A 27651-nucleotide genomic window follows, 5' to 3' on the forward strand; every position below is an offset into this window, starting at 1 on the left:
GGTGTCCCCAGGTGAAGACCCCAGCTCTGCCCGCTGTGACTGTAGCGGGTGGCTGGTCCCTCTGTCCTTATGCCGGCCCATGAGCCCTTTGTTCACTCTTCCCTCCGCTGTCCAGCTGCGGAGGGGGTGACGGAGCAGCTTTGGTGGGTACCCCGCGTCCAGCCAGAGTTAAACCACCATGGACGGTGACTCAGAGCGACCAGAGGAGGCAGAGCCTCTGCACCAGTTGCTATGGAAATCTCTTCTGCTTCTCGTCTCTTTACTGGGGCACCAAAGCAATCTGTCTTCTCATCATATTTTAACACCCTCTCTGATGGAGCCTCTCAGCTACGTTGGGTTGGCAGAAGGGAAAAGCCTACACCTCTGAGCCCCCCTGAGCAGGCTCCTCTCTCCTTGGCTGGAGGGAGGAAGGGGCGATCCATGCCCAGGAAACAGCCTCTGCACCAGTGCCAGGAGCTTGCTGGGGGATATCATTAACTTTCCATCTCACCCACACGTCTATCTTTAGTTGTCTCTGGCTGTTGAATGACTAAAAGGATACCAGCATGTGGATCCCTGCTGTTGTGGGCTCCATCAAGTGCCAGTTGACAAAAAAGTTGCTTCTCGTGAAACAAAAAGCTCGTGCTGGCTTTACTGAGATGAGTTATGGCAGCGGTTTGGGACTGGCCCATGTCCAGCAGTCTGTGTGTCTGTCCCGTAGACGCTGCTGCTGCTGCTGCTGGCCACAGTCAGAGGCAGTGTGTGCTATTCCTGAGCTCCCAACAAAGCTGCTGCTCCCAGGATCAGCCTGGACCAGGAGCTGGGCACTGGGGAGCCCTCAGGGAAGGACAGAGAATGTGGGACCAGGGGACACCTCCCCACCAAGGCCACCTGCAGGACAAGGAGCTGTGCAGGGCTCTGCAGAGTCCCAAGCTCTGGGATTTGGGAAGGGATCTCTGCCAGCTGCGCTCCCAAATTGCTCCTGCACATCCAGCCTTGGTTTCTGTGTCTCCAGCGTGTCCTCCGACCCAAACCCCCTCGAGGGGCAGTGGTTTTGCACGGCCAGAGGGCAGGGTTAAACGGAACACTGGGAAGGAATATTTGACAACAAGAGCCATAAAGAGATGGCCCAGGGTGCCCAGGGGAGCTGTGGCTGCCCCTGGATCCCTGGAAGGGTCCCAGGCCAGGCTGGACAGGACCTGGAACACCTGGGCCAGTGGAGGTGTCCCTGCCACGGCAGGGGTGGCACTGGTGGGGCTCTGAGGTCCCTTCTGCCTCCGTGGCTCTGCAGCTCGGGATGTGCCGAGCTCAGGGCTGGCCTGCAGAGGGAATCCTAAGCCCGTGCAAGGCTCCAGCCTCAAACCCTGCCGTCCCCAGCCAAGAGCTCAGCCTTGCCCAGCCTGCTGGGAGCGTTTCCCTGCTGCTCACCTCTCCCGAGGAGCTGGCAGGGCTCTGGCACCGCCGTTTCTCTTGCCCACCTTCCATGGGGTGCAGGTGGGACAGGTCACGGTGCATGCACACTGTGCTCTCCCATTTTTCCTCTCTGTCCTTCCCCCTTGCTTTATCCAGCCTTTCTCCACCCCTGCCTCTTGCTTGGTTGCTGATCTCTGTCCCTGGAGGAGGATCTCTTACCACTGTCCTCTTCTCTGTGCCAGTGGTTTGCACAGATTACAGATATTTATTTGGGTTTGTGCTTGGAAACATGCTCAGACTCTGAAAAAGGGACCAGGTTTCCCATTCCAGGTTGGACCAGGTGCTTCCATCGGTAAATTACCTTCTTAAGCCTCACCAGTCAGTGGCTTAAACCTTAAACCCTGCCAAAGGTGTGGCTCTAGAGCTCCTCAGAGCCCACCAGCTCCCAGGCACGGGGGAGTGTCACACATTGGAAGGGACTCCTTGGGAAACCCTCTGATGAGCATCCCCCAAGCACAGCCACCTTCAGGAGGCCTCCCTGAGGAGCTGTCACCAGCACTGCTCACCCGGAGGATGGGAGCAGGGAATCCTGGGCTGGACTGGCTTGGAAGGGACATCAAACTCACCTCATGCCTTGAGGTAGGCAGGGACACCTTCCACTGTCCCAGGCTGCTCCAAGCCCATCCAGCCTGGCCTTGGACATTCCAGGGATCCAGAGGCAGCCACAGCTGCTCTGGGTACCCTCACAGGGAACAATTCCTTCTCCACATCCCACTAATCCTCTAGTTTTTGACTCCCCAGGTGAGGAGAGGAAACCCGTGAGGCTTCAGGCTTATGATGGGACTTGTGTGAAGGTGTGGCACAAGGAAAATGTGGGCTTTGCTGTGGAATATGGCAGAGAAAATAATTCAATTTAAAGCCCATCTGACACAGCTTGGACTTGTGGCAGCCTGATGTGGGATGCAGTGACTCCTCCCCAAATGCAGGCCAGAGATAAAGGACATGATCACAGTGGAAGAAGACTGTGGAATTGGAGCAGGAATCCCTCCTGTGCTTCAGGCAGCCCCCTCTGCCCTCCTGCTGGCCACAGCTCCCACCTGGCTGTCATGGTTTGCCTCAGGGTCTCTCACATGCCACAGCTTGTGGTTCCAAATACCACCAGATTCTGTTTTCATTCTCATTAAAAAAAAAAAAAAAAAAAAAAAAAAAAAAAAAGAGAATTGTCTTGTCCTCTTGATTGCCCATAGAACATGAAGTGAGTTTGACCTGAAGACCCAGGAACCAGAAGACAAACAGAGCACAGCCATGTGTTATTATTTGCAGGCCAGTGCCATGGATTTTGGAGCCTGGTTCATGATCACAGATGGATTGGTGTTGGCAGTGTTGAGCTGTCAGACAGATTCCTCCACAGATGAAGATAAAGAGCCTTGGTTTTGCCAAGGGGTGAATGTATTCTTTATGAGACCCAACAGAGATGTAACACAGCACCTTGCTCCTGACAAGGCTGGCCTTTATTTCCTGGGTCTGCACTTGGGACTTGCCTGAACTTTGCCATAAGTTTTAGCCCTGATGTGGGGCCAGGATCTACAGTCCTGAATTCAGCTGCTGCTGTTGCTGCAGAGCCACAAAATAACTCCATTGACTTGGACTTTGTGTCCCCGTTTTTCTCAGCACTTTCATAACTTGCCCACAGCCCTGTGCTACAAATGGGCTTTTCAAGCCAGCCCTGTGCAAGGGAAGAGCTGGGAGAGGAGGTCCCAGCTTTTCCTGGTGGGAGCTGGAAGGAGCCTGCTGTTCATCCAAACCCCTCTAAACATCTCCATCAGGCCATGAGGGGAAAACAGAGGGGCATTGCTACAAAAGACTTGCAGAGAGCTGGGAATGAGTGGAGCAGTGAAAAAGGGCAAGTGGCTTTAGGTGCTGATAATTTTAATCTCTGGGTCCAACAACAGCAGCAGCACCTGGAGCTGCTGGAGAGAGCCCAGAGGAGGCTCCAGAGCTGCTGCAGGGCTGGAGAGAGCTGGGGGTGCTCACCTGGAGAGGAGAAGGCTCCAGGGAGAGCTCAGAGCCCTTGCAGGGCCTGGAGGGGCTCCAGGAGAGCTGCAGAGGGACTGGGAACAAGGCATGGAGGGACAGCACACAGGGAATGGCTGCCAGTGCCAGAGGGCAGGCATGGACATAGGCAAGAAATTCTTCCTTGGGAGAAGAATTCCCATTTGTGGCTGGCCCTGGAATGGGACAGCACAGCTTGTGCTCTCTGGTGCCAGCTGATGTGCAGAGTGTCCCTGGATTCTGGGCTCCTGTATGCCAGGAATTCCTGGTCCTTCAGCAGAATCCCCTGGCCATTCCCGGGGAGGGCAGTGAAATGGCGGTTGGAGCTAGTCAAGAACAGATTGTGGCCATCCCTGCAATGCCTCAGCCCTGTCTCCTGCTCTGCACACTGGGCTGTGCTCTCAGAGGGTCACAGGCATCCCTGGGGGCAGAGTCAAGGTGGGCTGAAGATTCACCTGCTTTCACCACTGGCTTTCAGTGCTTCCCATTTTCTCCCCAGAATGTATGTCCAGCCCATGTGGGCACAGAAATGGGTCTTGATTTCTTTTGCTTGCAGCTTAAAGAGAAAATAACAAAGCTGCTGATTTAGAGGGATATTAAAAGTTCTCTTATTCCAAAGATTTCCCTCGCATGCAGCTCCAGGAACAGGCACCTACAAGCATGGGGAATGTGTTGGCGCCTGGGGTAGAGTTAGACAAAATCAGGAGATGGATGGAAAGAAGAGTTGTTTTTTTTTCCTGCAGAAACTGCCCTTGATTTCTTCAATCTCTGCCAGGAATGGGCCTAGTGGTTGGTGTGACCAGGATAAGGGCTCTGGGGACACCGTGGCAGACCAGGGGCTTGGTGCCACTCTCAGAGTGGGATGGCAGCAGGCACAAGGATCTCACAGCCTGGAAAGCCCAATCCTGAGCTTGGATTAGAGAACAAAAAGAACAATTTGGCTGATGGAGGAGATCTCCTGTCACCAGGGGGATCTCAGGTGATGACAGCTCCTTCCTGGTGCTGTGAGAAAGCTGAAGGAGATAACGGGAAGAGTGAGACCTGGTGTTGCAGATATGTAGGTGTTTGCAAAGAAGAAACCCAGGAACCCTGCAAGGTGTGGGAGCTCCATCCAAGCCTTCCCAATGGTGGAAGGTGTTTATTATTAAATCCTGGTTTTCATGTGCTGATGAAGTGTCTTGCTCTGAGCACCCTGCAAGGTGTGAGGGTGGAACAGGAGGAATGGGTGAAAAACCACACAAAATCTGGTCTAGGGAAGCTGCAGAAATTCACCTTCATAACAAACTGGTGGCCCTGGCTTATTCTGGAAGTGGCCTGGCTGAGGGGACACAGCTGCTGAGAGAGCATCCATGGTGCTGAGGGAGCATCCATGCTGCCCAGGGAGCATCCAGTGCTGCCCAGGGAGCATCCATGCTGCTGAGGGAGCATCCATGCTGTCCAGGGAGCATCCATGCTGCCCAGGCTCTGGAGAGCAGAGAGCTGAGCCCACAGACAGGCAGAGAAGGGCTGGCAGCCCGAGCTGGGCCACTGTGTGCAGGACCTGGGGAGCAGCAGGAACAGGAGCAGCGTTGTGTGGAGGCCAGGTGGCTTCTCCAGGGATGACAGCATGACCAGTGCTGTTCCAAGAGATGGTGTTTCATGCCCATCCTGCGGAGATGGATGGCAGCAGGCTGGGAGCACTGCTGGGGTGCTGGGAGGAGGGTCTGGGGCCGGGGGTTCCTGAAGGCAGGGGCTGCACTGGGCATTTAAAGAGCTTTATGGAGCTGAGGGATTGCCCAGTGTCCAGGTGGTGTTGGACAGGGAGAAGGAGCACAGCCGGGGCTCCTTTGGGGCGGTGATTGGTCCCAGTTATGATGTACCCCATTAACGATGTGCCCCATTAATGATGTACCCCATTAACGATGTACCCCATTAACGAGGTACCCCATTAATGATGTACCCCATCAATGATGTACCCCATTAACGATGTGTCCCATTAATGATGTACCCCATCAATGATGTACCCCATTAACGATGTAGCCCATCAATGACGTACCCCATTAATGACGTACCCCATTAACAATGTACCCCATTAACGATGTACCCCATTAACGATGTACCCCATTAACGAGGTACCCCATCAATGACGTACCCCGTTAATGACGTACCCCATTAACGAGGTACCCCATTAATGATGTACCCCATCGATGTCACCTCTTGTCCGTAGCCCCCAGGGCGAGGTCCGGCCCGGCAGAGCCCCGGCCGGGCTGCAGGGCTGCAGGGGTTAACCCTGCGGCTCCCGCACCACCTCCCCGCCCGCCCGCCCTCCCTCCTCCCTCCCGCCGCCGAGGAATTTCCTAAAACACCCCCCCAAAAAAGTGGGAATATAACAATAATAAAAAAAATTATAAAATACCCACCCTGCGGATCCCCCCTCCCGCTTCGATCTCCGCCTTTAATACCAACAAACAACTCCTCGGCTCTCCCTAAAGGAGGCGCCTTTGATCGGAGCGAGACGAGCCCCGCCGGGCACCGGCACCGGCACCCCCGGGCACCGGCACCGCCGGCACCGGCACCGCGACCTCCGGGCACCCGCAGCCCCGGGCACCGGCACCACCGGGCACCGACAGCCCTGACAGCGCCACCGGAGCTCTGCCGGCACCGGCTTCCCCGGGCACCGACAGCCCCGGGCACCGGCATCCCCGGGCACCGGCACTGCCGGGCACCGACAGTCATCCCTGGGCACCGGCTTCCCGGGGCACCGACACCTCCGGGCACCGACAGCCCCGGCTCCGGCATCCCCGGGCACCGGCACCGCCGGGCAGCGGCAGCGGGAGCGAAGCCCTCAGCGCAGACCCCGCGACATCACCGGGCCATCACCGGGCAGCGCGCCCCGGGCACCGGGAGCGGAGCCGCAGGGCACCAGCAGCGGGCTGCGATGCTTCCCGGGGCGGGTCCCCTCGCCTTCCTGCTCCGGTGCCTCCTGCTCCTCTTCGCCTCCGAGAGCCGAGCCCGGGCTCGTAAGTCTTACCCGCGCTTGTCCCGCGGCGCTGCTTCCCTCCGTGCCTCAGTTTCCCCGGCGCCGGGCTCCCCGGGAGTTTGCGGGGCGCTTGGCCGCGGGCACGGGGAGGTGTCCGAGCACGGCGGTGCCGGATGGCCCCGGCATGTCCCGGGACGTGCAACCGGCCGGGTTTGCTGTCCTGCCCGGCTGGGGACGCGCATGGCGGTGTCCCCGGTGCCCGTGCTGTCCCCGGCCGCTCTGCGGGGCTGGTGAGGGGGCTGGGGGCGCCGGGGGCCGGCAGGGGCCGGAGGAAGGGCCGGGACCCCCTCCACGGGCTGGGGATGCCACAGGGCAGAGGCTGTCTGACAGACCTTGCTCTGCACGGATCCCACCCTGCCCGAGGGCATCTGCCCTCTCCTCCCGAGGGGGGACGGGACAGCGACAACGCCTCTCCCGCCCCAAACAAAGCTGGGGGCTCTCCTCCCGATCCATCCCTTGTCCCTCCCTTGTCCATCCCGCAGGCTCTCCCACTTTTGCTCCCTGCAGAGGCACAGAAGGGTTGGGATAAGGAAGGGAGGTTTGGCACTTCCACGGAAAGGCTCAAAGGACTTGGCCAGAGCTGCTCAGGAGTTTTGGAGGGTGCTGGATGTGTTAATTGGGCCGGGAGGTGGGCTTGGCTTGGGCAAAGCTCCCAGTGGGTGCTGGGTGGCATCGCAGAGCCGCCAGGGCTCCAGGCACACTGGAGCAGGACCTGCTGTGTCCCTGCAGTTATTCCCCCCTCTAATCTCCTGGAATCCCAGCGGAGCCTGCCGGTGGCTGTGTCAGGGTGATTTACAGCGTGCCTGCTGCCAGCAGTGCATTAGGCATTCAATAACCATCCTCCTGGCGTGAGGGCCCAAAATGTGAGCCCTGGATCATCATCCCGACCGTGGGGTGTGCTGGGGGGATGGACGGGGCTGTGCAAAGCACTGGGGAGCAAACTCCGGGTGAATTCAGCTCCTCTCCCTTCCCTGGGCTCATCCAAACCCAGCACACAGCATCTGCCCCTTGAGCAGGGTGTGGGTGCGGGTCCCTGCCCCTGCCGGGCTGCCAGGGCAGGGCTGGGAAGGGCAGGGAGCACATCCAGGAGGTGAGGCAGGTCTGAGGTGAGGAGTTTGCTCTTTGCAGGTGCTAACAGCCCCTAAGCTGGGCATAAACTGTGCTAGGTGGGGGCAGGAAGGGTTTGCCTGCTCTGGGAGGGCTGTTTGCAGGACTGAAACGTTGATGGAGAGCTGGTGGCTGTGGGATTGGATCAGGGCTGGAGCAGCGTCCCAGCTCTGGAACACTCCAGCTTTGCCACAGGGCTCATCTCACCGCGAGGAGGGCTCGGCCAGGACTCACCCCGAGGTCACGGGCAGGCTGGTTCGGGTGGCAGAGTCATCACCAGATCGTGGGCTTCTCTCAGTGCCCACCTCTGCAGGCTCCCCCTTTCCTCAGGGCTGGTGTGCAGGGAGAGTGAAGACAGGAATAAATTAGTTACGAGCAGGCTCATCAGCCAAGGGACCTACAGAGTCGTGGCTAAAAATAGGTGAGGAGCAGAAATGCCCGGGCTCGAAGGCAAGTCAGGAAAGAAGAATTTGCCCACAGAAACAGGCTATTTTAGGGGATTTGCACTCCAGCTGAAGAGCAGGATCAGAGGCACAGGTTACTGGGACGAATGAGCTGCATTCTGAGTGATTCAGGGGCAGTGGGTGAGCACAAGGATGTTTTGGCTGGAGGCATTTAGACACCAGCATCTCTGCAGAGCACGGGGCAGTGGATTTCCCCAGGAGCTTGGAAGCTGCTGCTTCATTTGTTTTTAACATGGTTGCTGGAGACAAGGGGGTTCCTGGGATCCCTCTGTCCCAGAAGTTTGGATCCAACAGGGATGAAGGGTGCTCCAAGATGGGAAGGACCAGGATGGGAAGTGAGTACTACCCATGGTAAGGGAGAGGCTGCACACCCTGCTATAGGTAACAGAGCATTCCCTTGGGAAGGAGCAGGACCCCGTCTGCCTGGCTTCTCCACTCTGGAGAGCTCAGAGATGCTTCCTGAGGCTGCATTTTCAGAGCTACAGAGTTCTCCAGGCTCCCAAAGAAGGCATTTCCAGCACCAAGCCGAGCGAGGCGAGTGTGCAGGAATTGATGTGGATGTGAGCAGAGTCTTTAGGATGCCCCATGTCAGGGGCCCTGTGTGTTTTAGCCAGTCCCTTCTCAGCAAAGCTGCATTTTAAGCCCTTCATAAATACAAGGCTGTCACAGGAGCGCCTGGACTCTGTGTACCAGACAGTGCTCTTTACACTTTATTTATGGCTGCTCTTAAAAACTGCTTTGCACGGGCTGCCTCCCTGGTGCCCAGCATGGCCCTGGCTGGCAGGTGTGTGACCTCCAGAGAAGCTCTGGGAGCTGAGAGCCCTGCTCCAGGGACAGCTCCCAAGGAGCCATTGGGGGATGCAGGACCAGCCTCGGGATGGAACGGCAGAGGAGGAGTGGGGGGAGATGAGCAAGACCCCACAGCCTCCTGTTGAGCCATCAAAGTGCTCAGAACACTCCCAAAATGACAGAACCCCACGTGGCTCGGGTGGGAAAGGCCATCAGGACAGGTATTGTGGGAAGCTTTCCAGCTACCAGGAAATTGAAACCTCACCAGAGGCTGTGGCAGAAGCTCCGAGCAGCATCTTCACAAGGTGCTCCAGAGACACCAGTCCAGGGTGACAAACTGAAGGGTGTGGAGAAACCCACCCTGGCTGCACCTCTCACACCACGAGAAGGGTGAGCACCTCCTTGGGATGCACCTCAACAGCTCCAGACACCAGCCACCAACAAGGTCCTACCCCACAGCTTCTTGACCTGCCCTAGGTCCAGTGAGAAGTAAACCCACAGGACTTTTCTGAGTGTGCTGCTGCTGAAGGTGCAGCAAGTGAGCTCACCTTGCTGACCAGCACGGGAGGAATCCACTGCCACAAATGGCTTTTCACTCCATCCAAGCAAACTAGGATGATGTCCAGAGTTTGACCTCTGAACATGAAATTATTAGCCTGGCATGGGAAAAAAATGGTCCAGAGCCTTCAGCTTTTAAGCCTCATCCATCCATCCATCCATCCATCATCCATCCCCACCCTGTTCCTGCCCAAGCACGCTGGCACCTCTTGCCAAAACCCCAGCACTGCAGAGATGCCAACAAGTGTCTCCTGCTGCCCAGCCCTGCCAGTCAGCTTTAATTCTACCAGCAGGCCCTCTGCAGACATGAATCAGGCTGCTTTCGAGGGCTGGACCCAAACCAGGGCTCCACTTGTGATTAAATGCTTGCAGGAAGCAGCCAACTGGCATGGGAGCTGCGAGCTGAGCGTCACACCAAGGCAGCTCCATTTCTTCACCCTCAGCATAATTCATGGGGATGCTGCAAGCAGGGAGAGATGAAGTCATTTTCTCACCCTTTTGCAAAACCATGATTTTTTTTTTTGTTTAGATTTTTTTTGTATTTTGTTGTGTTTTGGTTTGGTTTGGTTTTTTCTCTCTCCTCTGGGTTTCCTCATTCTCAAGCCAATGCTCACCAGTTCTGTGTGGTTTGCTGTAAGCTCGTGGCCAGGAGCAGGGAGTTGCTGACTTTCAAGAGCTATGGGGACAATGTGAAGCCCTGATCAGGGAAAAGGAAGGAGAACACCTCTGCCTGTCCCTCTGGAAACCCCCAAAGCCACTGCAAAACCTGACATGTGCTGTGCCTGGCCCAGCCAGCCTGGACAGCTGGTGCTCACCACCTGTGAAGGTGCAGCTTGGGGAATCAGGTGCCTAAAGCCATCCAGGAGAGGCTCAAAGCCAAAGAGAGGATCTATAGAGACCTTTGTGGATCCATCTTGCAGTGAGCATTTCTGTTTCAGAGTGAAAACTCTATTTCCTGCCTCAAACCCACCCATTCTATCCCTTTCTTGCAAAGGGAGTCCAGTTTGCTCAGAGGGGCTGCCACTCGGGTCAGATGGGTCCCAGGGTAAAAAATGCATGAAAATAAAATAAAACTGGAGGGGAAAGAAATCAAAATCGGGGTTTGGTGGGTGGGATGTGGGGAACGGGGTGCAAGCTGCCCTTGCTCTCACGCAGGACCAGGAACGTTCTCACCTGGCCTCTCCCGGTTGCTTGCAGGGCCGGAGGCGTTCTGCGACTTCAACGGCAAGAAGTACAGCCCGGGGGAGAGCTGGCACCCGTACCTGGAGCCCCAGGGGCTGATGTACTGCATCCGCTGCAGCTGCGCCGAGGCACGTCCGGGCCCGCGGCCGGCGGCCACCGCCAGCGCTCCCAGCGCTGCCCGTCGGGCTGCTCGGCATGCCGATAACCATAACGATGATAAAAGCACCAGGAACAGCAGTAACGACAAGCACAACCTTAACGCTGATAGTAATAATAATAATAATAATGCTGACAACAATGCTAACCATAATGCTGATAATAATAATGCTGACAACAATGCTAACCATAATGCTGATAATAATAATGCTGACAATAATGCTAACCATAATGCTGATAATAATAATGCTGACAATAATGCTAACCATAATGCTGATAATAATAATGATGCTAATGCTGATAATAACGATAATAAAAATTATAATAATAATAATGTTGCTGCTAATGCTGATAATAATCATAATAACAATACCCAACAACAATATTAACAATAATGCTAATAATAACAATAATGCTTTTAATAATAATAATGCTGCTAATAACAATAATAATAGCATGAACAATAACGCTGATAATAATGATGCTAATGCTGCTAATAATCATAATAACAATACCCAACAACATTATTAACAGTAATGCTAATAATAACAATAATGCTGATAATAATAATAATAATACTGCTAATAACAATAACGACAATAATAACAATAATAATAACATGAACAATAACGCTGATAATAATGATGCTAATGCTAATGCTAATGCTAATGCTAATAATAATAATAATAATACTGATAATAATACTGATAATGATAATAATAATAATGTTGCTGCTAATGCTGATAATAATGCTGCTGCTGCTGCTGCTGCTGCTGCTGCTGCTAATAATAATAATAATAATAATAATAATAATACCCAACAACAATATTAACAGTAATGCTAATAATAACAATAATGCTGATAATAATAATACTGCTAATAACAATAATGACAATAATAACAATAATAATAACATGAACAATAACTCTGATAATAATGATGCTAATGCTGCTAATAATAACAATAATAATACTGATAATGATAATAATAATAATGTTGCTGCTAATGCTGCTAATGCTGTTAATGCTGCTAATAATCATAATAACAATACCCAACAACAATATTAACAGTAATGCTAATAATAACAATAATGCTGATAATAATAATGCTGCTAATAACAATAACAATGACAATAATAACAATAATAATAGCATGAACAATAACGCTGATAATAATGATGCTAACGCTGCTAATAATAATAATAATACTGATAATGATAATAATAATAATGTTGCTGCTAATGCTGATAATATTAATGCTGCTAATGATAATAATAATCATAATAATCCCCAACAACAATATTAATAATAATGCTAATAATAACAATAATGCTGATAATAATAATAATACGGCTAATAACAATGACAATAATAACAATAATAATAGCATGAACAATAACGCTGCTAATAATGATGCTAATGCTGCTGCTAATAATAATAATACTGATAATGATAATAATAACAATAATAATGTTGCTGCTAATGCTGCTAATGCTGCTAATGCTAATGCTAATGCTAATGCTAATAATAATAATAATAATGATATAATAATAATGTTGCTGCAAATGCTCCTATTGCTACTGCTAATGCTGCTGCTAATGCTAATTCTGCTGCTAATTCTGCTGCTAACACCACCACGACCACCACCACCACCACCAATGATGATGATGATGATAATAATAATAATAATAATAATAATAATAATAATAATAATAATAATAATGATGCTTGTTGGGAAGGATGAAAGTTTGACAAGAAAGTCTCACAGATACGTATGCTTGGCAGAAAGATTTTTAAATGTAGAGTCCGGTGAAGGAGTAGAGCTGGAAGTAAGTTTTGATATAGAGGAAAAGAATTGCTGAGCCAGTCTTACTGGATAACCAAGAAGGCAAAGGATTTGTAAGTTAGAAAGGGTTTTTTATGACTTAGAGCAAAGGATGAATTTACTTCAAACAAGAAGATCTTTTTACTAAGCAGGAAGATAGCACAGGCAAACAAGCCTGCCGATGTGACAAGTAGAAAAAAGGTCTCAGAATTTTCTACTATAATGCTAATAATAAAGAAGCTAATAATGCTAATGCTGCTGCTGCTGCTAATGCTAATAATAATGATGATGTTGCTGATAATGGTGCTGCTGCTGCTGCTGCTGCACTGGGGCTTTGCGCAGCAGCTTTGAAGCAGATGGGTCCCGCTGTCTCATTTGATCAGAAGAGTTATTTTTTAGTCAGGCAGATAATGATGGGCCTGGGTAATGAAGGGTTCTAAACTAGCAGAGAGGGGATTTAGACTGATATGCTCACGAGAAGCTGTTCCCTGTGAGGGTGGCAGGCCCTGGCGCAGGTGCCCAGAGCAGCCGTGGCGGCCCCTGGATCCCTGGGGGTGTTCCAGGCCAGGCTGGAGCACACTGGGATGGTGGAAGGTGTCCCTGCTCACAACAGGAGGTGGAACAAGACCTCGAAGGCTCCTTCACAGCTGAACCGTTCTGTGATTCCGTGGTTCCCTGGTGGGCCGAGGGTGGAGGCGGCCGAGGGCTGCTCTGGGGTGATGGGTGAGGGACCAAGGCTGGGCTGGAGCCACCCCTGCTAAGCCACAGCCTGCACAATTTGTGGTACACGATTTGTGACAGCGTGTCCCACCTCCTGCAGGGCTGAACCGTGGGCTGAACATTCCCTGTGAACTAACCGACCCCCGTCTGTCTGTCTGTCTGCAGAACACCAGCATCAGGTGCTCCCGGATCCAGTGCCCGGCGCTGCCGTGTGCCAGCCCCGTCACGGAGCCCCAGCAGTGCTGCCCGCGCTGTCCCGGTGCGTGGACATCCCTCGGGGCAGGGGGACAGGGTGGCCACGCTCCCACAGGGCGGTGACACCCAGCCCTGGCTGCTTTGTCCCTCCAAAAATCCCATTTTGATGGAAAAGGGCTCTCTGCCAGATCACCTTCTTCCCTCGCCCCCCATCCCAAGAGCTGTGTAGGGACAAAATGTCAGTTCACACTTCTAGGGCAAAACAGGAGCTGGCAATTTGTTCTGATCGTTTGCCAGCTGAGTGACTTGGATTTAAAAAAAAAAAATTAGAAAAATTTTTAGGGAAAAAAAAATACAGTTTTTTAACAACTTCCTTCTCTGCACTGGAGACTAGGTCAAGTTTTAGCCTCAAAACCTTTTCTGCCTTACCATTACTGATTGCCTAATTTCACCTCAATATGGTGAGAATAAAGACGTCACCTCAAGATTCAGTCCCAAAACGTTCCCTACCTGAGTGCTGGCAGAGCTAGTCGGAAACCACCAGTGATTTGAGAAACTAGAGAAAAAAATAGGAAAGAACCTCATTAATTTTCTTTTTTTTGCTAGTTGCCCATGAGACAATCCCTTTTTACCCGACTCCATCTGAATCTGGTGATGGTTACAACCAGGGGAGGGGAAAACCCAAGGATTTTGTTAAGAGCTTTGTGAGGTCAGGCTTCCAGGTTTTCCCCGTGTGCTGAGCTCAGGGCAGTCAGGGCATCCTCAAAAACCTTTTAGACCCTTCAGCCACGCATTGCTCTGACACTTGAGGGTGCCGGTGGGGTGTGAAGGGTCCCTTTGGGGTGGGCTGGCTGTGACCCTGCTCCTTTCTTCCCCTGCCCTTTTGCAGAGCCCCCGTCCCCGTCCGGGCTGCGGGCGCCCGCCAGGTCGTGCCGCTACAACGGGACCACGTTCCAGCAGGGAGAGATGTTCAGCGGCAGCGAGCTGTTCCCCGGCCGCCAGCCCAACCAGTGTGTGCAGTGCAGCTGCTCCGTAAGCCTCATCTCATCCTCCTCATCCTCCTCCGGGGCTCACAGCCCGCGCTGCGGCGCCCTGTGCCCCCTCTTTGGTGCCAGCACATCAAGAAGGGGCAAAAGAGCCCCTAGAGCACCTCCCTCTGTCATCAGCCACAGGGGTTGCATCGGCTGTAACCTGTCCAGCCACTGCCTGTGGTGCTGGAATGGCTGCTCTGGTAGCTCTGGGGTGGCAAGAGGAGTGACTGACGTGTGGGAGTGATGCAGCCTTTGAGGAGGCTGGTTCCTCTCTTAAGAACCCCAGCCAGGTGATGTGAAACACCTGAAAGAGCCCTCCGATCCAGCTGCCTGTGCCACTGTCCCCAGGAACCCGTGGGCTCCTTGTCCCTCTGGGTGTCACTCTGTGTATTTGTCAGGGCAGTGCCTCGGGTACAAAGGGGAAAATAAAGGGCTGGCTGTGGAGCCTTCACTGGGGGGATGTCCCCGGGCTGTGTCCGATGCTGTCAGCTGCTGGAACAGCTGCGTGAACAGCTGGTCTAACCCTCTTTGGGAACTGCCCCGAGAGCAGAGCCCCTGGGATAAATCCTGCTTTTTGGGGCACTGGCTCTTGGGGCAGGGCACTGCTGCGAGCTGCTGGGCAGGAGGAGGAGGAGGAGAAAGGGAGAGGCAGGTGTGGATTCCCCGGCTGCAGAGCAGGATCTGCCAGATGCTGTCACCCACCAAACTCCCCTCATCCCCTTCATGCTCCTCGCACAGCAGTTTGGCTTCCTGATGGGAGGAGAAGCAGCTGTGGTTTGGTTTTCTAAGGATATCCTTGGCTGACCTCTTGGTCTTGCTTGACTTGTGGATAGGATACCCCAGAGAGAATTGCTGCAGGGAGATGACCTTGCTGTCGAGCTCTGGCTGCTGAGCATCCTTTTTTACCCTTTGGAAAAGTAGCAAAAACTTATTCCTGCCACAAACTGGTGCAGATCCACTGCCTGAGGTGGCACTGGGATGCACAAAGGTCAAGGCTGGCCTCAACCTGTGGTTTTCAGCTTTAATCACCTGCAGCAATAGTATTTTCCAAATGATCCACTTGGCCTATCCCTGCACCTCTGTGTGCTTGGCCCTGGTGCTGTGGAATTAACCGAGAGAGAGAGAGGTCAGAGCTTTGGTGTGGACCTGAATCTGGGCTCAGAATCCTGCTTCCCACTTCCACCCCTCTCCTCTGGGTCCTTTTCCTGGCAGATGCCAAGAAAATTTTCCTGGGGGCTGTTCTGCAGAGCTGAGAGGTGTGTGGGGGCTGTTCCAGCCTGGCAGCACTGATGGTGCCTGCCCTTTTTGGGGAAGAGCAGTGTGCTATCCATGGAATAGAGGACACAGCCCTGCAGGACAGACAGACAGCGCAGCAGGGACAGACTCCAGCTGCCAGCAGGTGCTGGATGATTGGTGGCACTGCAAGGATGATTGGTGGCACTGCAAGATGGACTGGTGGCATTACAAGGATCATTGGTGGCATTGCAGGATGGATTACCAGGGGGCTTTTGGTCATGGACTCATAAAATCCTGGGATGGTTTGGGTGGGAAGGGACCTGCGTGGGGCACATACAGCCTTTCATAAGGCTGACAGTGCGTTTCTCCCTCCTGCCCTCCTAGGAAGGCCAGATTTACTGTGGCTTGGTGACCTGCCCCGAGCTGCTGTGCTCCTCTCCCTTCAGCGTGCCAGATTCCTGCTGCCAGGTCTGCAAAGGTAACGGGGCTGGGAGTGAGGGCTGGCACACTCCAGCTGGCAGCAGGAGCCATCTCAGCCACTCTGGCAGGAGCTTGGAAGCCTGGGCTGTAAATCAGGCCGCTTTCTATCTCTTGGTTGCACCAGGAAGCATAAGCTGAGGGTTTTCCTTGGGTAACATGAATTGCATGTGCAAGGCTTGGGTTTTCCTTGGGTAACATGAATGGCATGTGCAAGGCTTGGGTTTTCCTTGGGTAACATGAATTGCATGTGCAAGGCTTGGGTTTTCCTTGGATAACATGAATTGCACGTGCAAGGCTGGGGTTTTCCTTGGGTAACATGAATTGCACGTGCAAGGCTGGGGTTTTCCTTGGGTAACATGATAATTGCATGTGCAAGGCTTGGGTTTTCCTTGGGTAACATGAATGGCACGTGCAAGGCTCCTGTCTCTCCAGAGTGCCAGGCTGGCCAGCACGTGGAGGAGAGCTGCTTTCAGCCACAGAGAGCAAAGCTCCATTCAGCCCACGGCATCCTCCAGGACAATGTTTTTCCCTTGCAGATGGCTCCTTTGAGAAGCCCACGGAAGAGGAGCCCCTGCAGTTAAACAGAGGTGTTGTACGTGACTTTTGCATTTTGAACCCCCTTGCTTCTAGCACCGCCCCCTGAGCAGCTCACAGAATGCCCTGGCACAGTGAGATCCGCTGGGATCCTTGCACAGTGCCCAGCAGCTCTAGGAGGACACCCAGACCCTTGCCCAGCAGAACCATGGGCACCTGATTTGCAGGTGAATTGTGCTATGGAATTGAGTCTAGCTGGGAGATAGCAGCCTAGGGGAGAGCTCAGGCCACCACCCTGCCTCCCCAGGCTGTTTGTATCAGCAGCCCCAGCAAGGAAAAAGTGACTCCTCGGCTCCTGGGTTCCTTCAGGGCCACATTTCGGAGCTGGGCTGCCCATGCCAGCTCTGTGGGATTAGGTCACTCTGCTCCTGGCTCTGCCCTTTTCCATACTCCTCCAGCACCTATAAAACCTCCAAAATAGACACAAGGGGACCCTTTGTGCTGCGTGTCTTGTCCCAGCACTCTGCTCCTGGAAGCCTGGGACGTTCCTGGGATGTTCCTGGGGTGTTCCTGGTGTTTCAGCCCTGCTGGCTGGCAGCCCCACTCTGGCTCCCCTGGTGCCTACCAGGTGAGAGAGCAGGATCTGGCCCATCCTCACCTTCCTGATCCTGTCTGAGCCACACAGATGCCAGCCCTCCCTTTCCCACCTAGGAAGGACCAGTCCATTTCCCCGTGTGTTTGAGGGATGCAGGAGCTCACACGCTTCTCTGAGGGCATTGGGTTGAGCCTGGGTAGGGAAAAGTGCTGCCCCACACGAGGAGGACACCAGTGTGGGGCACGGGCACTGCTCAGCACCCCTTGGGTGGTGGCAGCAGCAACGTGGGGAAGGGGCTGGAGCACAAGAGAGGCTGAGGGAGCTGGGAAGGGGCTCAGCCTGGAGCAAAGGAGGCTCAGGAGGGACCTTGTGGCTCTGCACAGCTCCTGACAGGAGGGGACAGGGACAGGAGGAGATGGAACGGCCTCAGGCTGGGCCAGGGGAGGTTCAGGTTGGATACTGGGGAAGTTTCTTCCCTCAAAAGTTTGTCCAGCCCTGGCACAGCTGCCTGGCATCCCCATCCCCTGAGGGATTTAAAAGCTGTGTGGATGTGGCACCTGGGGACATGGGATAATGGTGGCCTTGGCAGTGCTGGGGGAATGGTTGGGCTCCATGATCTCAGAGGAATTTTCCAGCCTTAATATTTCTCTGATTTATAAGGCTTGTGGGCCATTGCTTACCCCTGTGGTCTCTGCCCCTTGCACTCCTGAGGGAAGGTGTGCAGGACACTGCATGGATTTTTCCAGCATGCTTTGGAATGAGAACAACTCAACTGCTGGAGCCTGAATCCCCTTTTTTTCCCTGGCTGCTCACAGAGACATTCCCAGGACCAGTGCTTGGGAGAGGTGGTGGGCAGGAAGGCCCCTGGAGCCACCGTGTCCACGGTCCTCAGCTCTTCCCTGGAGCTAATTCCCAGAAGCTTCAAACCCAAGGGAGCAGGTGGCACCACTGTGAAGATCGTCTTGAAAGAGAAGCACAAGAAAGGTAAGGGATGGAGGGGCCAGGCAGGGACTTAAAGTGGCTTCTCCAGAGCTTGGAATTCTTGGGGGATCTGGCTCAGCAGCAGGTTTCCACCAGCAAGTCCTTCTGCCCACTGCTCCACAGCCAGCCTCAAGGTGTCTCAGTCCTCCTGCCCACAGTCTCCTGACTGCCACTCTCCAAAGTGGGTTGGGAGAAGGCTGGTCCTTGGAATGGTTTGGAGATCTGGACTTGGGAAGGAAGGAGCTCAGCTGGAAGACTCCACATGGACCTTCCAGGAGAGTGGCACACAAAGACAGGATGTTCCTCCTTGTGCAAGGGCTGGCTCTGACCCAGGGCTGCCCCAGGTGTTCCTCCTGGAGCAGAGTAGAGAAGTGAGGTGAGGAGCCAAGTCCCTTGATCCAGAGTGGGGAAGAACAGCTCCTTTCTCCTCTTGGCCGCTCTCCCACCATTGTGCTTCCGGAAGGTGCCTTGGAGATGAAGGCCTGGAGGAAATTGTGGGACCTCCAGAAATTTCCGTGCAGGAGTCAGCAGGTGGCACTCTTCACTGTGCTTCATCCCTGCCACAGCCTGGAGGGACCCTGGGCTCCAGAGGGTGGCAGGCAGGTGAGGTCCCCTGTCCCTGCAGGGCGGTCACACCCGGCATAGCCATCTCCTGGTGCTGCTCCCTCTGCCCCATGGCACCTGCTGGGTGGCACCTGCTGGGTCCCTGTGGCACCTGCTGGGTCCCTGTGGCACCTTTGGTCCCATCCCACCTTCTGTGGTGTCCCACGCTGCCAGAGGAGCTGGCTCCTCCACGCAGCAGGAGCAGCCATGTCCTCCATGCTCCAAGGCCTGCTCGGAGCCTCGGGCTGACGAAGAGGAGGAGGAGGAGGAGGAGGATTTATGTGCAGAGACAGCTCTTTTGTGTGTCTCTCCTGCAGCCTGCGTGTACAATGGGAAGACCTACTCGCACGGGGAGGTGTGGCACCCCGTGTTCCGGCTCTACGGCCTGCTGCCCTGCATCCTCTGCACCTGCAGGGACGGCGTCCAGGACTGCCACAAGGTCACCTGCCCCAAGGAGTACCCCTGTCAGCACCCCGAAAAAGTAGATGGGAAATGCTGTAAAGAATGTCCAGGTAGGTGGGACCCTGCCTGCTCCTGCGGCTGCCTCCCAGCTCCTTCCCCAGCCTTGGATTAAAGCCTCAGGCTGAGAGAGATGTAGGCGTTCAGGTTGCTGGTGGCTAGAATTCACAGCAGACAGGTCCAGCTGGGTTGGAGGGCAGCAGGACTTTCCCAGGGTAAGGAGGATCCCCAGGACCCCCACAAGGTCACCTGTCCTCATCTGTTGGGAGGATGAGGTCTGGAGTTGTGCTCCAGACTGAGAGTGCTCGGATGGAAGGAGCTTTCAGAGGAGAGGACACACAATCTGTGTGTCCACAAAAACCAGGGTTCAATTGTGCCAGCTGAGGTGTAGGTGTGAAGGGAGGGGCGAGGATACTTCCCAGGAGAGGGGCTGTCCGTGGCATTCATGGTTTGTGGGAACTGGAACCCCCGTCTCTGGGAGGGGAGCTTGAACACAGAAGTTTTAGGGTGCTCCAGGTAAAACTGGGCTGGGGCTGGGACATGGAAAGGGGCTGGAGCCCCAGGAGAGGCTGAGGGAGCTGGGCAGGGGCTCAGCCTGGAGCAAAGGAGGCTCAGGGGCCCTTGTGGCTCTGCACAGCTCCTGCCAGGAGGGCACAGCCGGGGGGGATCGGGCTCTGCTCCAGGGAACAGGGACAGGAGCAGAGGGAACGGCCTCAGGAGAGGCTTGGATTGGATTTTAGAGACAATTTCTTCCCCAAAAGGTTGCCCAGCCCTGGCACAGCTGTCCAGGGCAGTGGTGAATCCCCATCCCCAGAGAGACTTAAAAGCTCTGTGACTCTTGGGGACATGGGCCAGCGGTGCCCTGGCAGTGCTGGGGGAGCAGTTGGACTTGATGATCTCCAAAGTCTTTTCCAAATTTAATGACTCTGTGATCCATGGTGGAGAAGACCTCTTTTCCCTTTCTGTTCAGTGTGCTTTGGGTCTCCCAGCTCCCTGGTCTTTGGAAAGCTGTTTGCCTTAAGCCACAGGCTTGGCACAGATGTGTCAGGGTGTGACAGCTCCCGCTGCTCCCACTGGAGGATGTTTTGTGGGTGACACCTCTCTGTGCTGGCATTTATCAGGAGATGTTCAGCTGATGGAGCACCCACTGCTTGCCCAGGGAGGCTAAAGATACCTGGGTGTCTTTTGGCCTGCCTGGAGAGGCAGCAGGTTCTGATCCACATCTCCCAGGGGCTTCTCACCCAGGAGAACAAGCAAAGGGCACTGCCACGTTTTGGAATGGCTGCAAAGTCATCTGAGCTGAGATTTCCAAGGTTTTCCAGGCCCTGAATGGAGAGGTTCTGGGATGGCCTCCTCAGGGGAGCGAAGGGCAGAAGCTCAGCTTGTTTTAATAAGGTTTTTGATATGTTTATGAGCAGGATTTACGATGTGGTGCCTGGTGGGAATGGGATGTGATGACTGAGCAGAGCCCTTTCAGTCTTGCATTCCCACTCCAGTGGGTCTCTCTGGTTTAAATCCGACAACTTTCCCTGCTTGGGTCTCCTGTCTGCTGCTCAGACTTCACTTTATTTCCAATTAACCTCCCTGATGCAGCCAGAATGGTCGTGCTCCTGCCTTCCAGCTCTCACAGACAGCGATCACACACACACTGCTCAGCCAGGCTACATCCTTGCCCTTTCCTTCACCGCCTGCAGGCTTTGCCCAGGTCCTTTTCCAGGCGCTTCCTGTGGCTGTCCTTATCTTCCTCCTTTGTGCCACTAACTCAGGAATGCCAAGTGATTTTTCCAAAGGGATCCTGACCCTGGGAATTGCTGTGATGTGATGTGTGGATGGGGGAACACTGCTGTGGGCAGAGCTGGTGACCACCACCTCAGCGTCCCTGCTCCTCCTCCTGATGCTGTGGGGGTGGAAAGCTCCTTGGTTGTTAAATTCCCATTGAATTCCAGGGGTTCCTTTCCTGCTGGGAAGGTGGGGCTTTAATCAGGGACTCCATGATCTCAAAGGGCTTTTCCAGCTTGAACAACTGGGAATGCCCTGGAGCAGGGGAAGGTGAAGGCCCTGGGACAGGTGAGGGTGCTGGGCTGTGCTCACCCTCCTCTTCCTCATGCTGAGCTGCAGAGCTGAGCTCCTGTCCTCTGCCTGCTGAAAAGCTTTGCTTCCCTTTAAACTGGGATTTCCATCTCAGAGAAGAAGAGCTCAGGAGCACCCCAGAAAGCCTGGGGGAGAGCAGAATCAGGCCTAAAATAACTGTCTTGCTAAAATAAACCCCAGGCATCTATTTATAGCCAAACTTTCTTTCGAGTAGTGTGAAAAGCTTCAGCATCCAAACTGACTGGGAGAACAAGGCTAAATTCAGCAGAGCTGGGCTCCTCTGCGTTCCAAGGACCACAACCAAAGGCAATAAATCTCCTTCCAAAACCACAGGGCATTCTTAATTACTCCAGATACATTAAAAAAAAAAAAAAGAAAAAAAAAAAGAAGGGAAAATGAGCATCTCTTCTTTACCAAGAATGCTGGAAAAGTCACGTAGGACCCAGGGTGGATGTCCCTGTGATGGCACCCCGTGTGGGGAGGGTGCTGGGGCGGGTGCTGAGCCCACCTGAGGGGCTGAGCTGGGCACATTGCCCAGGCTCCCCTGCTGTGGGCCCATCCCTTGGCTCCCCTGATGTTCCTCCCCAGCAGGAGCGAGATGGGAAGTGGGGAATCCAGCCCCTGCTTTGTGGCCGTGGTGGCATCGAGGTCGCTGCAGGGAGTATGGGGGATCCACATGGACAAAACCCCCCTTCCCCATCCCTGCTGGCACAGAGGCTGCTGGGGTCACGGGTAATGAAAAACGTGGGAATGAGGAGGTCCACAGCTCCTTTATCAGCCTCTCCTTTGCTGCTGCTCCCGGAGCCGGGGCTCGGATCGTGGGACTGTGCCCCGTGGCACCGAAGCCAACGAGATGCCTTTTCCATGACCTGGCTGCTGGGATAGGTCCTTCTTGGCCCCCTGTAATGACCTGTGTCCCTGTTTGTGCTCAGAAAGCAGGGTCAGACCCACGGACGAGGTGGGCAGCGCCCGGTGTGGCAGCGGCCCCAGCCGTGTCCTGGTGTACGCCTTCGTGCCGCCGCGCTCCGAGCCCTCCAAGGACGTCCTCAGGACCGTGGCCATCGAGAGGGAGCTGGCAGAAGAGGTGGAAATCTACAACTGGAAGCTGATTAAAGGTGAGCACCATTGTGAAAGCGGCCAGCAGAGCGGGAGGTGTGTGTGGAAACCTGATGCTTTCCAAGCTTTGTTCGGTTTTTCTGGCTTTTCTGACGGCGCTCCACCCTTTGCGTGGTGGATCAAAACCTGCTGACAGCAGGCTGGCTTTCCTGACTCCCCCCTCTCACACCCTTTCCCTGCATTCCATGTAGACCAGGGCTGGAAACCACTTCTGGCCCCACTATCCTATCCTCACCACGAGCTGCAACACCATCTGGGGGCACAGCACAACCAAGGCAAGGGCCCGGGGGCTGCTCCTCCAGACCTCCCTGCTCCCGTGCCAAATGCACGTGGAAAACAAACAAAGGAATTGTTCTGGTGGCTCTGTGGTTTTGCTTTCACTCTTCTTTTAACACCCCAGTCCACCTACAGTTTGAAAGGTGCACACAAGGGGGACGAATTGTCCTCAGCCCACTTTTTGGGTGGGGGGCTTTGGATGCTCCTTGCTGTTGGTGTGTGCTCCGGAGGTCAAGGCACAGCAAACACACAGTCAAAAGGCTCCAATCTCTTGCTCTTTCCCCACACCTTCAGCTCTGCTCCTGTGGATGGGAGGAGTCTGGGGACACCTGGTGCAGTAGATATTTGGGCTGTGTCTCTCTGAGGCTCAGGGAAGCATCCCAGTACCTCATTCCTGAGTTTCCACTGGACACACTCTATCCCAAAGAATTTGAGTGCTTCAGGTGGGTTGTACCTTTTCTGTGGATGCAGTGACCCTTGCCCTGTGTCTGCTGGACTTGTGCAGCCATCCTGGTCTCCTGGTGTGCCCGTGTTTCACATCACTCCCTGGGGAGACCTCGGGCACGGCTGGACAGCACCTGAGGCATTCACCCAGAGATGGAGCCCTGGTGCCACCGCGTTCCCATCCTGCCACGCTCCCAGCTGCCCGTGCTGCCCCTCCCCAGCAGGGCCTCCCTCACAATGGCACCTTGTGGCTGAGGACAGCTCGGGGCCCCGCCGCTTCCTCCCCCGGCTCCTTGGCAGGGGCAGCACCCAAACCCTGCCGGCACCTTCCGAGGCCAGCAGCTCCCGTCTGCATGGAGCTCCCCAGCCCTGCCAGCCAGGGACAGGGGAGGCCCTTGTCCCCGAGGCCAACACAGCTCTTTTGCTTGGCACAGCGCAGTGTTGTTGTTGGGAAAGAGCATGAGCTCACTCACATATGGATTCCACCTCTCCGTGGGCCATGGCTCCACCAACAGAGCAGCGTGTGTGGAGCAAAGAGCCTGCAAGTCACACCTGGACCTGGTCCATTGCCTTTGTATGGGCTCATGATACCTACGTGGCCTCATCTATTTCTGGGCTGGGACGGTTTCCTCCACGGAGCAGGAGTTGGAGGAGAAAGCAGCGCCAACTCCAGCCAAAGGTTTTAATCAGCTGGCTGGTGGCGCACAGATGGCCTTCAGGAGAGCTGCAGTGCGGGCTTCCCCACCTTTTTAGGGGTCTGACCATCACCAGCAGTTTTGGAAATCTGATGTTTTTGACCTGTTGTCCTCTCTGTCCATGCCCATCTTTCTCACAAATCCCCTTTAAAGCACCAAGAGCAGTGCCCCAGCAGCTCGCTCCATCCCGAGGGCTGCCAGGAGTGCTCCTGCCTGTTGGATGGGACGTGTGTGCCAGGAAATGGCACTGCCCTGTGCCAGCTCCATCCATCCTGCCTCTCCACTGGGGGACTGTCCTTAACGTGTGCTGTCCTGGTTCCTGCTGCCTTCCTCTGCTGCTCCCAGCTCCTGGGATGTTGGGAATGACCCTCCTGGGGGGCCAAAGGTCCCAGCCAGCTCTCTGAGAGCTCTTGGGGAGCATCATCTAGGTCGGTTGATTAAAAGATGTTTATCTCTTGTAGCTCTTGTTTAAAATATCCTCTTGGTTACTAATGTGCTGGAAAGTGCTTCATCAGCCCCGGGACTGTAAGCACACCCTCCTGCTCCTTTCTAATTATAGACCAGAAGAATTTATTGAACACTTGTGCCTTTCTTGCGTCAGTAACAGTTTTATTATCTCCATCCAGTGTCTTCTTTTGTTACTGGTAGGACTTCTTTACCCAACCCACTGAACGGACTAAGTAACAGTGCAAAAATCCATCCATTTCTCTCTCTGCCTTTGACTTCCTGTACTGATTTTCCATAGTTGATAATATCTCATTTATATGGCTTGTGAGGCAGTTCCCCTTCATTACATACCCTTTTCATGTGTAATTGCTGCTGGGAATCAGGGAAAGTCTCTTAACCAAATAAGGGGGACCACGTTGCCTCTCACATCTGCTGGCAGCAAGAGGCTGGATGCTCCTGAGTGAGAGGTGGGGAAGGATATTCCAGGCATACCTGCCTGCTTTGTCATGCCTTGCAGGAGAGCAGGAATGCCAGAAGCCCTGATCCCACAGGAAGGGCACTGTCATTGCTAAACACAGGTTCTGGTTTGCAGGGGTCAGAGATCTGAGTCAGCAGCTCCACTGAGGGTCAGTGCTGGCAGGGGCAGAAATATCAATCCCTGCTGAGGTCACTTGTGTTTTTTCCTGTCCTGGAGCACTTTCAGCACTGCTGACCAAGAGGTGGAAACCTTTGGTGCTTCCAGGAAAGGAGATCACCTGAGCATGGAGGGGAGCACTGGTGTTTTGAGAGTGAGCAGAGCAGAGGGGACCCCAGCATCCCCTGGCTCTCACCTTCATTTCTTTTATGCTTTTAGAGGAAATTGGAACTCCTGCAGGGCAAGATGCTTTCTGGAGCAACAAAATCCCATTGCTTTCACCTGCTCCATGGTGAAGCATCCTGATTCAACAAGCAGTGGCTGCTTTCATAGAACCATAGAATCTCAGCAAGGTTTGGGTTGGAAGGGAGCTTCAAACCTGTTCCACACCCCTGCTGTGGCCAGGACACCTGCCACTGTCCCAGGTTGCCTCAACCTGGCCTTGAGCACTCCCCCACTTCTGTGGCAGCCACAGCTTCTCTGGGCAACCTGTGCCAGGGCCTCACAGGGGAGAATTTCCCCCTAATAATATCTAGTCTGATACTTGAATGAGATGTGTCCTGTCCTTGGCCAGCCCTGGCTCCATTGCCAGCTCCCACCAGGCTCTGGCAGCAGGTCCTGCACCAAGCCAGGGCCCTGGGGCAGGCAGTGTCAGGAGGGGACAGAGAATCCAACCCTGTGTGAGCCTGAAGCTGGGCACTGCAGAATCTGATGCCCTGTGTCCCCCTCTGCAGGAATATTCCATCTGATCCAGACCAAGAAGATCAGCAAGCAAGAATTCAAGCAAGAAGCACAAAACTTCAGGCTGATCACCAGGACAAACGAAGGTAGGGAGAGAAAAATCCCCTTTCCTCACTCCTCCAGCACTCCCTGCCCCAAACAAGCTCCCGATTTCCAAAAGGCTGTGTGCATCCCAGCATGGTGTGGGAGCTGAGCCGTGGGGACAGCACTTGTGCAAGTGTGGCTGTGCTGGGGCTGACCTGTCTTCACACCCCACTCAACACTCCCGGTTACAGCCACATTTTCACTTTATGGCATAGGAAAGGGCAGCCAGCTTTCTAAAAGTGGCTGCACTCTTGTGAAATCCAGAGGTTTTGCTTCTCCAGAGCCTGTAAAACTGTTTGATTTTTATATCTAATCCATCTGGTGCTCCTGGGAGCATGGGGGGGAGGGAAAAAAATGGTGCAAGGGATTAGCAAAAAATTAAACTGTTGAAATATGTTTTAAAACCATTCAGGATGTTCCGGGACGTGCGTAAACATGACAAAGAGCAGGAATGCCTGTGTGGAGGGAACTGCCTGGCTGCTCCCTGCCGGCTGGGCTGGGGTTTAGTGGGATAGGCTGGGCTCAGAGCCGTGCCTGCAGTGTGCAGCAGCCCGGGGTTAGCGGTCACTCGGAGCACACCAACACTCCCAGTGCCCCAGGGGCTGTTCTCACCCCCAGTCCCTTCGAGACAGCGTCTTTTGACCAAACCAACCCTGGGGGATTGTCCAGTCCCTGCTGCCAGGCCGTGCTTCACACCCTGGTGGAGTCTCTGGCCCGTGCCTCCTTCTCCTCGCCTCAGTTTCCCCTGACAAAGAGCCCTATTGTGAAACCATCCCGCTGCCGTGGCTGCGAGTTCTAGGAAAGCTCTGACCCACGATTTCTTCCCAGCAGAAGGTTAATTCAGCCAGAAAACATTCCCTCCACCCCCGGGGTGATGACACTGGGGCTGCATAATCTTTGCTGGGGTTGCACTGAGGGGAGAGAACACCTGGAGGGGAAGGAAGCACCTCCAGCCACCTCCTGCACACCTGGGGATTCCTTGGGGAGCAAGGAGAGGGACTGGGACACTTTGTCCTGGTTTGGGGGGGCTTTCACAGCTCCACATTTGATTTGCTGGGAGTCTGCAGCTCCTTGGGGGATTCAGAGGGATTCCTTCTGCAGCAGGATTTTCCCCTACCACAGGTTGCTGAATGAAGACCCGAGGCTGAGGCAGTACAGAAAAATGAATATAAATGGGGGGGAGGAAAGAACCATCCCTGTCCAATGCCCACGAAACTGAAATTTTGACTTTCTGAGACAGAAGCAGAATGCTTCCCCCCCCTGAGAGGCAGAAAGTCAGCCCAAATCCTAGACATGCTGGGGAGGACATGGACCTACCACCACGTCAAGGCACCCTTTGAAGAGGTGCAGAGGGAGGTTTGTCCCTGTTTCAGCCTGAGCCCCTTTTCCTCTCACACTGAGCGAGTGTTTTGCACCAAAAGCACTGTAAGTGCCATTGACTGTGCCATTGCTGCATTGCGAGGGTGAGAGCCCCTCTGAGCCCCGTTTTAATTGCAGTACCTGTGGCTGGGATCAATTTAATTGCAGTACCTGTGGCTGGGATCCCTGAGGAGCTGCTCTGAACACGGCCTGCCCCGAGGCTGCTGCTAATGTCTGTCTGTCTGTCCCTGCTGATCCAGGTCACTGGAACATCTTCCGAGCGCAGACGCCGGAGCTGAGGATGACAGAGAGCCCAGAGAAGGAGACAAAGACGTTGTAAAGCCAAGAGCTTTCCTCTAGCTATCGATTTATCTACACACAGACACA

General features: G+C 54.2%; 1 protein-coding gene across 1 annotated transcript; it reads left to right on the top strand.

Annotated features, from left to right (window-relative positions):
• The first annotated feature begins 6355 nt into the window (after window positions 1-6355).
• On the top strand, window positions 6356-27604 carry CHRDL2 (chordin like 2). Its single transcript, XM_066567851.1, has 11 exons — window positions 6356-6443; window positions 10579-10691; window positions 13429-13522; window positions 14348-14490; window positions 16110-16203; window positions 16742-16797; window positions 18150-18318; window positions 19236-19430; window positions 22401-22583; window positions 25815-25907; window positions 27525-27604. The coding sequence occupies exons 1-11, from the start codon at window positions 6362-6364 to the stop codon at window positions 27602-27604; spliced, it is 1302 nt and encodes a 433-aa protein (XP_066423948.1). The 5' UTR covers window positions 6356-6361.
• Window positions 27605-27651: the final 47 nt, after the last annotated feature.

This window comes from Molothrus aeneus, chromosome 2 (genome assembly GCF_037042795.1).
Source record: "Molothrus aeneus isolate 106 chromosome 2, BPBGC_Maene_1.0, whole genome shotgun sequence".
NCBI lineage: Eukaryota > Metazoa > Chordata > Aves > Passeriformes > Icteridae > Molothrus > Molothrus aeneus.